Source organism: Drosophila ficusphila, unplaced genomic scaffold, assembly GCF_018152265.1.
Source record: "Drosophila ficusphila isolate 14025-0441.05 unplaced genomic scaffold, ASM1815226v1 contig_106, whole genome shotgun sequence".
NCBI lineage: Eukaryota > Metazoa > Arthropoda > Insecta > Diptera > Drosophilidae > Drosophila > Drosophila ficusphila.
This window is the reverse complement of record NW_025063993.1, coordinates 3,071,451-3,084,053: the sequence shown is the minus strand read 5'-3', so window position 1 is coordinate 3,084,053 and position 12,603 is coordinate 3,071,451. Positions and strand designations below refer to the sequence as shown.

At 37.3% G+C, this 12,603-nt stretch overlaps 5 protein-coding genes and 1 pseudogene across 5 annotated transcripts; 3 read left to right on the top strand and 3 right to left on the bottom strand.

Annotated features, from left to right (window-relative positions):
• Positions 1–427: 427 nt before the first annotated feature.
• Positions 428–909, bottom strand: LOC108095316 (calphotin-like). The gene is made up of 2 exons (XM_017196404.2): positions 858–909; positions 428–801 (listed from the first exon to the last, which is right to left on the bottom strand). The coding sequence occupies exons 1-2, from the start codon at positions 867–869 to the stop codon at positions 457–459; spliced, it is 357 nt and encodes a 118-aa protein (XP_017051893.1). The 5' UTR covers positions 870–909; the 3' UTR covers positions 428–456.
• A 268-nt stretch (positions 910–1,177) lies between these two features.
• Positions 1,178–1,783, top strand: LOC108095306 (cuticle protein 38-like). Its single transcript, XM_043207464.1, has 2 exons — positions 1,178–1,235; positions 1,306–1,783. The coding sequence occupies exons 1-2, from the start codon at positions 1,224–1,226 to the stop codon at positions 1,717–1,719; spliced, it is 426 nt and encodes a 141-aa protein (XP_043063399.1). The 5' UTR covers positions 1,178–1,223; the 3' UTR covers positions 1,720–1,783.
• Positions 1,784–4,332: 2,549 nt separating this feature from the next.
• On the bottom strand, positions 4,333–5,253 carry LOC108095310 (annotated as a pseudogene).
• Positions 5,254–5,525: 272 nt separating this feature from the next.
• LOC122319754 (calphotin-like) lies at positions 5,526–6,002 on the top strand. The gene is made up of 2 exons (XM_043207465.1): positions 5,526–5,573; positions 5,630–6,002. Exons 1-2 carry the CDS (start codon positions 5,562–5,564, stop codon positions 5,969–5,971), a joined length of 354 nt encoding a protein of 117 aa, XP_043063400.1. The 5' UTR covers positions 5,526–5,561; the 3' UTR covers positions 5,972–6,002.
• A 2,826-nt stretch (positions 6,003–8,828) lies between these two features.
• On the bottom strand, positions 8,829–9,287 carry LOC108095331 (cuticle protein 70, isoforms A and B-like). Its single transcript, XM_017196415.1, has 2 exons — positions 9,236–9,287; positions 8,829–9,179 (listed from the first exon to the last, which is right to left on the bottom strand). Exons 1-2 carry the CDS (start codon positions 9,245–9,247, stop codon positions 8,838–8,840), a joined length of 354 nt encoding a protein of 117 aa, XP_017051904.1. The 5' UTR covers positions 9,248–9,287; the 3' UTR covers positions 8,829–8,837.
• A 267-nt stretch (positions 9,288–9,554) lies between these two features.
• On the top strand, positions 9,555–10,342 carry LOC108088858 (cuticle protein 38-like). The gene is made up of 2 exons (XM_017196357.2): positions 9,555–9,612; positions 9,683–10,342. The coding sequence occupies exons 1-2, from the start codon at positions 9,601–9,603 to the stop codon at positions 10,094–10,096; spliced, it is 426 nt and encodes a 141-aa protein (XP_017051846.1). The 5' UTR covers positions 9,555–9,600; the 3' UTR covers positions 10,097–10,342.
• The last annotated feature ends 2,261 nt before the right edge of the window (positions 10,343–12,603 follow it).

Sequence of the window (12,603 nt, the reverse complement as noted above, 5' to 3'; positions counted from 1 at the left end):
TTTAAAAGAACTTTATGCACAAAAAAATTTAACATCGGAAAAAATATAAAAGTATTTAATTAGTAAGTTATTCTAATTTTTCACTTCTTAAACATAAAAATGACTTTATTAAAGCCATACAATTAAGCTGGCCCTGAAAAAGTTCATTCGCTTAGCCTCGACTGCGACCTTGACATAATTACATATTTTTTACAGCACAACAACTTCAAAACAAACCATTTTGACCACACTTAAATGTCACGCATCCAGCAACGGCTGCCGGTGGCCAATAACTTGTCCCTTGGCTACGTGAGCTGCTTCTGGAAACAGGCAGCGGAGTACCAATAACAGTTGTTTATGGCCACGAACCGCTGACAGTGGCTAAATCAATTAAACTGCCCGCCACTTCCCACCGAAACCCATGTGATTCTTTGTTTTGTCTTTTAATTGTAATATTTTTATGGATCAGTCAACTTCTTACAGGAGAACTGGCGCTGCAGCTGGAACTGTGTTGTAAGCTAGCGGGGACGTGTAAGCCAGCGGGGAGGAATAGGCCAGGGGAGCAGCCAGAGGAGCAGCTGCGTACTTGGCAATCACAGGAGCAGCCAGAGGAGCAGCCACAGGAGCAATCACTGGGGCAGCAGCGATCCCATTGTAGTTCCTGGCGATCACCTGGCTGCTGGTGGCGGTCACAACTGGAGCGGGGGCAGCAACCACGGCAGCGGGAGCGGTGTAAGCCAGAGGAGCGGTGTAGGCCAGAGGAGCACCCAGGAGTCCTGGCTTGGCAGCAGCGCAGGACACGACGGCCAGGATGACAACAGCCTGGGGATTGAAATTCGGTTAGAAATAGGGTATAAATTTGTAGAATGCTAACTCACGAGCTTGAACATTTTGTTAGTTTGTTGGGTGGGTTGCTTGCAGTTCGAAAGCATGAACTTGTCTGATGTCGATCAACACTTTCCCTGTCGCTATTTATACCCCAATCGAAGCTGCTACTGTGACCTCTGGGCCACAATTCCGTGGCCACCTACAGTTATTCCACATTCAGCAGTGGGAAATCACATAAAGTATGGTAAAGTGCAAATGGTAACTACAGACTGTCGCAGCATTTAAATGAACTGAATGCGAACGATCATGAGTCAGAGCGGAGCACTCTTTTTGGGTATAAATATGTTCGAGCAGGGCAGTTGGACATCAAACCACCTCCAGCCTTCCCAAGAAGCAAAACAAACCAAACACCCACCATGTTCAAATACGTAAGATTGAAGATCTTAATAAGGCTTTTTGAAGAACTGTGTTAATCAGTGAAATACTCTATATTTACAGGCCGTCGTTGTCCTCGCCTTCGTTGCCTGTGCTGCCGCCAAGCCAGGACTCCTGGGTGCTCCTCTGGCCTACACCGCTCCTCTGGCTTACACCGCTCCCGCTGCCGTGGTTGCTGCCCCCGCTCCAGTTGTGACCGCCACCAGCAGCCAGGTGATCGCCAGGAACTACAATGGGATCGCTGCTGCCCCAGTGATTGCTCCTGTGGCTGCTCCTCTGGCTGCTCCTGTGATTGCCAAGTACGCAGCTGCTCCTCTGGCTGCTCCTCTGGCTGCTCCTGTGGTTGCCAAGTATGCAGCTGCTCCTCTTGCCACTCCTCTGGCAGCCCCTCTGGCGGCTCCTTTGGCCTACTCCTCCCCCCTGGCTTACACTGCTCCCCTGAGCTATGCCGCTGCTCACGCACCACTCCTCATCTAAATCGTTAAACTGTGATCATCTAGTAAAATAAAAAAAAATTTAAAAATTGGTCCTCCAAAATTAATCACATAATCACATCTCGAAAATTTATTAGTTACTAAAAAGTGAAATAAGCGATTTTAGTAGGGATACAATGTTGACGGCGGTTACAAAAATGCTCCACGACCCTTTAAATTTGTAAACAGGGTAATAACCCAATCATACTGTATTTCTTGAAAGATATGTAAATGGTCAAAGAGAGACCCGCTTGTCCGTGCGTATGAATGTTTTTGGTTTTTGGGTAAAAAAGACTTTTTGCCAATTAGTATCACCCAGACCTTGAGCCGGCAAAACACCAAATAAATTTTCGACAACTAGAAAACCTAAAATTTTGGTACTTGATGTTTGCCTACACTTACACCCACAGACAGCGGAAATCATTGGCTCACACAGCTTTTATTTTGCAACAGTTTGGAAAATGCATTTGAATTCACATAAATACGCAGCGTGCCGGCATTCTATTTGTTTTAAGGGGGTACGGTTTTAAAGGCCAAAAAAAAAAAGGGTGTATGTGTATTTTTGCGGCGAAATAAGCAATTTAATTTTATAAAGTTTAATGATATATTATGGTTCGATTTATGAATAGTATTAGGAAAAGATTAATGAAAAATATTTAGAAATAAACCTGTGACGGTCAATCTTCAGAGGCGCCTAGGAAAAAGTTGTTTGGCGGTGAACATCATAATTCGTTAATGGATCATCTTAAAATAAATGATATGCGCTTTAAAGGTAATATATTTCTCGAGGTAATCAGGAAGAGTTTTAAAAATTTATTTTTTATCTATTTTTTGGAGCACTTGAAGTGAAAAGTGTGACTTTAGCTCAAAAAGTCGATGTTAATTTATTTTTAAAGAAAGAAAAAATTAAAAACTATAAAAACTCTTCCTGATTACCTGCGTATTTATGTGGAGAATTTGTGTTAAACATTTGAAAACGATCGGTTCAGTAGATTTTGAGTTCTGATGTTCATCGACTTTTAAAATTACGTTTTTGGGAAAATCGATTTAAAGTATTTTTATACGTCAAAATACGTAAAAAAATTTTAAACCTAACGCCTGTCCTTAACGTTGATATTTTTTTTAAATTATTATATTTTATGGGAATAAACGTAGAAATTATAGTGATGAATACTCGTATGTAGCAAAAAAGTTATAATAACAGTGCAAGGCTCACTTTAAGAACACAATTCTTCAAGTCCATGGCAACCATCGTTTTAAATACACTGAATTTTGGTTCGATAATTTCGATTTGGTAACAAATAAGCAACGAATTCTATATTTAAAAGTTGTCATGCCTTTTGTAATGGTTTTTCTGAGAATCGCGTATCTGAAAGAAGAAGCACTCCATATCGCTCCTTGTTATTTTGTATTAACATGTTTAGTTTAATTGACTATATAGCTTTGGTATATAAAGACATGTCCGTTAAAATCTGAGAACATAAATTTTTCCCTTACAATAATTTATAATCGAGATGTACAATTTTTTTTAAATATTTTGTATATGCAACAATTATAAAATTGTGGTCATAAAAAAATTAAAAATTAATACAAACATTAAAATTTTTTTCTCAATTTCAATCCGAAGCATAATTGTACCATACAGTACATAAATATAAGGGCTGTATGCAAAATAAATCCAATTTTTCGCAGTTCAAAAGCCGTTTTGTTCGACGATGTTCATATGACAATTTTGTATAGTTTTTCGATTTTTATGAAATTATTTTCTTGATTTAGGGTTTTTTTTTTTTAAACTCTATATTTAAAAAGTCATGCTCATGGGATAAAAATCAACGATGTTATAGTTTGTTTGCCATGATTTATATATATACTATTTCTTTTTTCGATCTTTGCTTTGCCAGCTATATAAAGAGTTATCCGATTTTGATACAATTTAATCCGGAATTCAATAGTATTTAGAAAACGCCATCTGGACGAAATCAAATCGATATGATCAAAAACAACAGAGTGATAATTTTTTTTTTATCTATTGTATGGGAGCTATCCGATATAGTCGCCCGATCCGTCCCGTTCCAGCTTATTACTGCGTGCAATAATTACACAACTTTTGGTAATGTTTCAGCAAGACAGCATTAAAACTGAGAGACAAGTTTGCGTAGAAACTACAGACGGACAGACGTATTTCGATTCAGATCGTGATGCTGGTCAAGAATATATATACTTTATGGGGTCTGCGGTGTCTCATTCACTGCGTTGCAAGCTTCTGACTGAAATTATAATACCCTTTGCTCTGCAAGGGTAAAAAAGTATCTTTGTAAAGAACAATATCAAGTTTATAGTGACCAATTTTGACTCAACAAATTTAAATTATTTATGTATTATTTTGAAAAGTAAAAACCCTCTGACCCTTCGTTCAATGTTACTTAACGATGATTCTCATATTATTTGCAACCTTTCTTTCACCTTATTAAGCCGACTTGCAAATTCATTTTGAAAAAAAAAACAATTTTGTAAAAAAGAATTTATTAGAATATTTAAAAGACTGTAACCCATTTCTAAATCTCAAAGATGTACATTACACATAAATACAAAATCACTCTGCCGATACCATTTACTTGTTGTGTAAATAACTTCTAATTGTAGTATTTCGAATCACATAACATAATTATTTTAAAAATAGGAAGATATTTTAAATAGGAAGATAAAGATTTAAGTTTAATTATCCGAACGTTTCAAAACTTTATTTTATAGAAGATTATTGTATTCTGTTCTGTAAATATAAAAATGTACACTTCGAGCCTCCCAAGCTTATTTAACTCGTTAAAAATTAACTCCTTCAGGACTAGACCGACAATTTTATAGAAAGTTCAAAATCAAATCTTTGTCTCCCTTACTTACTATACCTTATTTATAAGGATAAAGATAAATTCCATTCATAAAGAATGCATCAATTTCAAAGCCGTTTTTTATTGCACTAGGTGATCACAGTTTAACGATTTAGATGAGGAGTGGTGCGTGAGCAGCGGCATAGCTCAGGGGAGCAGTGTAAGCCAGGGGGAGGAGTAGGCCAAAGGAGCCGCCAGAGGGGCTGCCAGAGGAGTGGCAAGAGGAGCAGCTGCATACTTGGCAACCACAGGAGCAGCCAGAGGAGCAGCCAGAGGAGCAGCTGCGTACTTGGCAATCACTGGAGCGGCCAATGGAGCAGCCACAGGAGCAATCACTGGTGCGGCAGCGATCCCATTGTAGTTCCTGGCGATCACCTGGCTGCTGGTGGCGGTCACAACTGGAGCGGGGGCAGCAACCACGGCAGCGGGAGCGGTGTAAGCCAGAGGAGCGGTGTAGGCCAGAGGAGCACCCAGGAGTCCTGGCTTGGCGGCAGCACAGGCAACGAAGGCGAGGACAACGACGGCCTGTAAATATAGAGTATTTCACTGATTAACACAGTTCTTCAAAAAGCCTTATTAAGATCTTCAATCTTACGTATTTGAACATGGTGGGTGTTTGGTTTGTTTTGCTTCTTGGGAAGGCTGGAGGTGGTTTGATGTCCAACTGCCCTGCTCGAACATATTTATACCCAAAAAGAGTGCTCCGCTCTGACTCATGATCGTTCGCATTCAGTTCATTTAAATGCTGCGACAGTCTGTAGTTACCATTTGCACTTTACCATACTTTATGTGATTTCCCACTGCTGAATGTGGAATAACTGTAGGTGGCCACGGAATTGTGGCCCAGAGGTCACAGTAGCAGCTTCGATTGGGGTATAAATAGCGACAGGGAAAGTGTTGATCGACATCAGACAAGTTCATGCTTTCGAACTGCAAGCAACCCACCCAACAAACTAACAAAATGTTCAAGCTCGTGAGTTAGCATTCCACAAATTTATACCCTGTTTCTAACCGAATTTCAATTCGCAGGCTGTTGTCATCCTGGCCGTTGTTTCCTGCGCTGCTGCCAAGCCAGGACTCCTGAGTGCTCCTCTGGCCTACACCGCTCCTCTGGCTTACTCCGCTCCAGCTGCTGTGGTAGCTGCTCCCGCTCCAGTTGTGACCGCCACCAGCAGCCAGGTGATCGCCAGGAACTACAATGGGATCGCTGCTGCCCCAGTGATTGCTCCTGTGGCTGCTCCATTGGCTGCTCCATTGGCCGCTCCAGTGATTGCCAAGTACACAGCTGCTCCTCTGGCTGCTCCCCTGGCGTATTCTTCTCCTCTGGCATACAGCTCACCTTTGGCATACAGTGCTCCAGTTCTTGTCTAAACAGCTTTAAAAAATAAATAAAATCACATAGAAAAAATTTGCAAAAAAATTGCCTTTGCTTTAACAACTAAGTCAATTAAACTAAAGTGTAAGGTAATATATTTTTTATGTACTGGAAAACCAAATGTTTTACAAAAATATTTGTTTTTGAAACTATACCGCCTTGTTCTCGGCTTATTACGACATTCAAAACAAGATAGAGTCGACTGCATGGACACCCTGTTACTAAGATACAAAATTTGTAGATTAATGCCAATGCCAATTGCGACCTTCAGGTGGAATTTACCCCTAAACTTGAACTAACTAAATAAACTTAACTTCAGCTTACTACTTCATTTTGTAGATTATAAGCTTTTTATTAAGCAAAACAGAAAAATAAATTTATAAGTTCTAACAAAATGTTCTTACATTGGCAAGAAAAATAACATGTCGGGAAAATACATTTAACTTATTTAAAACTATTTCATTATCAATGAATGTTTGCTATGGCATTTGTTCTTCGTTGAAATTATTTATGCCTTCTCATTAAAAAATATTATAAGCGGAGTTTTAGTATAATTTATAACCCAAAACTGATCAATTTAATAAATAATAGATCAACTCTGCTTATATTTTTTTTTCTGCCGTTTTCGTCAACTTTTTACCATAATTCCCACTTTCAGTCAGTGGGGACTTTTCGGAAGGCATCTCTTTCGCAAAGTGAACGTCCCTATCACAGTTCAAAATCTTTCATTTTTAATTTTTTTGGTATTTCTAAAGTGTTCCGACTTATATACTGGGTCCCATAACTGCACAACGTTTGCCAATTTTTTAGCAAAATAGTTTGAAAAATGAGAGACTAGTTTACAACAAACGGACAGACGTACAGACGTATTTCGATTCAGATCCTGACGCTGATCAAGAAAATATATACTTTAAAATATATACTTATAGGTGTCACCTTCACTGCGTTGCAAACTTCTGACTAAAATTATAATACCCTCAGCAAGGGTATAAAAACAAAAAAGGAAGCTAGCGTCGGCTGACCGAAGCATATATACACCCCACATTGCAGACAACACAAATTTGTAGTAAGAAGAATTTTTCCTATTGTTTCTTATTGTTAGTTAGATCCTTACAATGTCAGTTATAAAGTGTACTATAGTTTGTGATTGATTTTCTATTAAAAAAATTTCTATTAATTTTCTCATTTCTTTGGCAGCTATACGATACAGTATTTCGAGATTTATTGAAATAACTTTTTAATAACTTTTTAATATTAATATGTCCGAACGAATTGCTTAATAAATTTTAATTTTCTATAAATTCAACGATTAACCCTTTGATAGGTGTATGATGTTGTTTTCCAATTCCATAAAATTTCATTTAAATTACAAGAGTCAATTGAAATTAGTATAAAAGTAGGAAATTATTGCTTCTATAGACAAGCTAGAACAAATAAAGGAAACAAATTATTTCGTTTTTGTTTTTAATTTTACAAGGATGATAAGTAAATAAATAATGATGAGTAAAAAATAGAAAATTTAAAGTTAAGAAAAATCATCACAACTTCGACTTTCTTAAATATTCTTGCTGTAGCTCGACATTTATCAATTCTTTAAAAAAAAATAAGCAAGAAAATCTTAATTTACTGTCCGAATTTTAAATCCTTTTATACTGCCGATGGCTAAAATACTAACATTTTTGCTTAATATGTTAATATATATTAAGATTATGTTGTTTAGTACAAAATATATTTTAACTTTTTTATATCTTATCTGAGCATAAAACCAACACTCTAAGAAACCAAGACTTGTTTTTTTTATCGTCGACAGCGTCTCCATCACTTAATATCACATACTTGTTTCATTTTTTAAGAGCAATCAAAAACTTGCATTTTGAATCGGGATCCACTATAAACAATAATATTTATTTATCTTACACTCCCAAAATATTGTTCATCAATATCACAATATACTCTTTTAAAAAGATATAGTAGTTGTCTTCTTGCCAGGACCGGACTAAAGGCAGGGCCGGGGGACCGCAGCCCGGGGCCCCCAAATTTTTCAATTTTTAATGCAGAAATCGTGTAGCGTTTGTACCAATCGATGATGGCTAACTATAGGAGTGAAAGATCGTTTTCGAAAATGAAATTGATCAAAAGTCGACTTTGTTTGAGCATGGAAGAAGACCGACTGGTTCATTTGATTATTTTGATGATATTGTTAAGAATTTCGCCAATGAATAATGCCGTAAGTCTTTTTAATATACAAACTCGAAAGTACGTTCGTTTTTACAGTATACAGATGTAATTTGAAAAAATTTACTTATGTTTTGCTCTACTCTTCTACTCTGTATTAGATGACTAAGTTAAAATTGTGATAATAAATAAATAAGATTAAGTCTTCAATTAATAATAATAAGATTAATTGAAGACTTAATCTTATTGCATAATGTAAAAAATTTCTGACTGCTAAAGGGCCTCCACACATTGATCGGCCCTGGTGCCCCACATTGTTAAACCGGCTACTAAATTAATAATTTTTTTACTAGTGCGAGATCTTGGATTTGGTAACAGGTCACTTCTTAACCTTGACACAATTAAAATGCTCTGTTCCAATAGCTAAAAAATAAAATAGCCCTCAAACACAAATCAATTTCGGACAATTTAATGTAACAAACATTGGACGGCAGCTGCTCCCGCTGAGCTGACAATAATTTTTATGACTGTTTCGTGACCGGAATATGGAAACCGTCGAACTGTGCCGTCAGCAGGTTGTGGATTTTGGCGGTGTTAGTATGCCAACGGGAAATCCAATTAGCAGTCGCCAAAAATAAGGAGCAGCACTTCGAGATAGGTTCAATTTTATTTATTTTTTAAAGCTGTTTAGACAAGAACTGGAGCACTGTATGCCAAGGGTGAGCTGTATGCCAGAGGAGAAGAATAGCCCAGGGGAGCAGCCAGAGGAGCAGCTGCGTACTTGGCAATCACTGGAGCAGCCAGAGGTGCAGCCAATGGAGCAGCCACAGGAGCAATCACTGGGGCAGCAGCGATCCCATTGTAGTTCCTGGCGATCACCTGGCTGCTGGTGGCGGTCACAACTGGAGCGGGAGCAGCTACCATAGCAGCTGGAGCGGTGTAAGCCAGAGGAGCGGTGTAGGCCAGAGGAGCACCCAAAAGTCCTGGCTTGGCGGCAGCGCAGGAAACGACGGCCAGGATGACAACAGCCTGCGAATTGAAATTCGGTTAGAAACAGGGTATAAATTTGTGGAATGCTAACTCACGAGCTTGAACATTTTGTTAGTTTGTTGGGTGGGTTGCTTGCAGTTCGAAAGCATGAACTTGTCTGATGTCGATCAACACTTTCCCTGTCGCTATTTATACCCCAATCGAAGCTGCTACTGTGACCTCTGGGCCACAATTCCGTGGCCACCTACAGTTATTCCACATTCAGCAGTGGGAAATCACATAAAGTATGGTAAAGTGCAAATGGTAACTACAGACTGTCGCAGCATTTAAATGAACTGAATGCGAACGATCATGAGTCAGAGCGGAGCACTCTTTTGGGTATAAATATGTTCGAGCAGGGCAGTTGGACATCAAACCACCTCCAGCCTTCCCAAGAAGCAAAACAAACCAAACACCCACCATGTTCAAATACGTAAGATTGAAGATCTTAATAAGGCTTTTTGAAGAACTGTGTTAATCAGTGAAATACTCTATATTTACAGGCCGTCGTTGTCCTCGCCTTCGTTGCCTGTGCTGCCGCCAAGCCAGGACTCCTGGGTGCTCCTCTGGCCTACACCGCTCCTCTGGCTTACACCGCTCCCGCTGCCGTGGTTGCTGCCCCCGCTCCAGTTGTGACCGCCACCAGCAGCCAGGTGATCGCCAGGAACTACAATGGGATCGCTGCCGCACCAGTGATTGCTCCTGTGGCTGCTCCATTGGCCGCTCCAGTGATTGCCAAGTACGCAGCTGCTCCTCTGGCTGCTCCTCTGGCTGCTCCTGTGGTTGCCAAGTATGCAGCTGCTCCTCTTGCCACTCCTCTGGCAGCCCCTCTGGCGGCTCCTTTGGCCTACTCCTCCCCCCTGGCTTACACTGCTCCCCTGAGCTATGCCGCTGCTCACGCACCACTCCTCATCTAAATCGTTAAACTGTGATCACCTAGTGCAATAAAAAACGGCTTTGAAATTGATGCATTCTTTATGAATGGAATTTATCTTTATCCTTATAAATAAGGTATAGTAAGTAAGGGAGACAAAGATTTGATTTTGAACTTTCTATAAAATTGTCGGTCTAGTCCTGAAGGAGTTAATTTTTAACGAGTTAAATAAGCTTGGGAGGCTCGAAGTGTACATTTTTATATTTACAGAACAGAATACAATAATCTTCTATAAAATAAAGTTTTGAAACGTTCGGATAATTAAACTTAAATCTTTATCTTCCTATTTAAAATATCTTCCTATTTTTAAAATAATTATGTTATGTGATTCGAAATACTACAATTAGAAGTTATTTACACAACAAGTAAATGGTATCGGCAGAGTGATTTTGTATTTATGTGTAATGTACATCTTTGAGATTTAGAAATGGGTTACAGTCTTTTAAATATTCTAATAAATTCTTTTTTACAAAATTGTTTTTTTTTTCAAAATGAATTTGCAAGTCGGCTTAATAAGGTGAAAGAAAGGTTGCAAATAATATGAGAATCATCGTTAAGTAACATTGAACGAAGGGTCAGAGGGTTTTTACTTTTCAAAATAATACATAAATAATTTAAATTTGTTGAGTCAAAATTGGTCACTATAAACTTGATATTGTTCTTTACAAAGATACTTTTTTACCCTTGCAGAGCAAAGGGTATTATAATTTCAGTCAGAAGCTTGCAACGCAGTGAATGAGACACCGCAGACCCCATAAAGTATATATATTCTTGACCAGCATCACGATCTGAATCGAAATACGTCTGTCCGTCTGTAGTTTCTACGCAAACTTGTCTCTCAGTTTTAATGCTGTCTTGCTGAAACATTACCAAAAGTTGTGTAATTATTGCACGCAGTAATAAGCTGGAACGGGACGGATCGGGCGACTATATCGGATAGCTCCCATACAATAGATAAAAAAAAAATTATCACTCTGTTGTTTTTGATCATATCGATTTGATTTCGTCCAGATGGCGTTTTCTAAATACTATTGAATTCCGGATTAAATTGTATCAAAATCGGATAACTCTTTATATAGCTGGCAAAGCAAAGATCGAAAAAAGAAATAGTATATATATAAATCATGGCAAACAAACTATAACATCGTTGATTTTTATCCCATGAGCATGACTTTTTAAATATAGAGTTTAAAAAAAAAAAAACCCTAAATCAAGAAAATAATTTCATAAAAATCGAAAAACTATACAAAATTGTCATATGAACATCGTCGAACAAAACGGCTTTTGAACTGCGAAAAATTGGATTTATTTTGCATACAGCCCTTATATTTATGTACTGTATGGTACAATTATGCTTCGGATTGAAATTGAGAAAAAAATTTTAATGTTTGTATTAATTTTTAATTTTTTTATGACCACAATTTTATAATTGTTGCATATACAAAATATTTAAAAAAAAATTGTACATCTCGATTATAAATTATTGTAAGGGAAAAATTTATGTTCTCAGATTTTAACGGACATGTCTTTATATACCAAAGCTATATAGTCAATTAAACTAAACATGTTAATACAAAATAACAAGGAGCGATATGGAGTGCTTCTTCTTTCAGATACGCGATTCTCAGAAAAACCATTACAAAAGGCATGACAACTTTTAAATATAGAATTCGTTGCTTATTTGTTACCAAATCGAAATTATCGAACCAAAATTCAGTGTATTTAAAACGATGGTTGCCATGGACTTGAAGAATTGTGTTCTTAAAGTGAGCCTTGCACTGTTATTATAACTTTTTTGCTACATACGAGTATTCATCACTATAATTTCTACGTTTATTCCCATAAAATATAATAATTTTAAAAAAATATCAACGTTAAGGACAGGCGTTAGGTTTAAAAATTTTTTTTACGTATTTTGACGTATAAAAATACTTTAAATCGATTTTCCCAAAAACGTAATTTTAAAAGTCGATGAACATCAGAACTCAAAATCTACTGAACCGATCGTTTTCAAATGTTTAACACAAATTCTCCACATAAATACGCAGGTAATCAGGAAGAGTTTTTATAGTTTTTAATTTTTTCTTTCTTTAAAAATAAATTAACATCGACTTTTTGAGCTAAAGTCACACTTTTCACTTCAAGTGCTCCAAAAAATAGATAAAAAATAAATTTTTAAAACTCTTCCTGATTACCTCGAGAAATATATTACCTTTAAAGCGCATATCATTTATTTTAAAATGATCCATTAACGAATTATGATGTTCACCGCCAAACAACTTTTTCCTAGGCGCCTCTGAAGATTGACCGTCACAGGTTTATTTCTAAATATTTTTCATTAATCTTTTCCTAATACTATTCATAAATCGAACCATAATATATCATTAAACTTTATAAAATTAAATTGCTTATTTCGCCGCAAAAATACACATACACCCTTTTTTTTTTTTGGCCTTTAAAACCGTACCCTCCTTAAAACAAATAGAATGC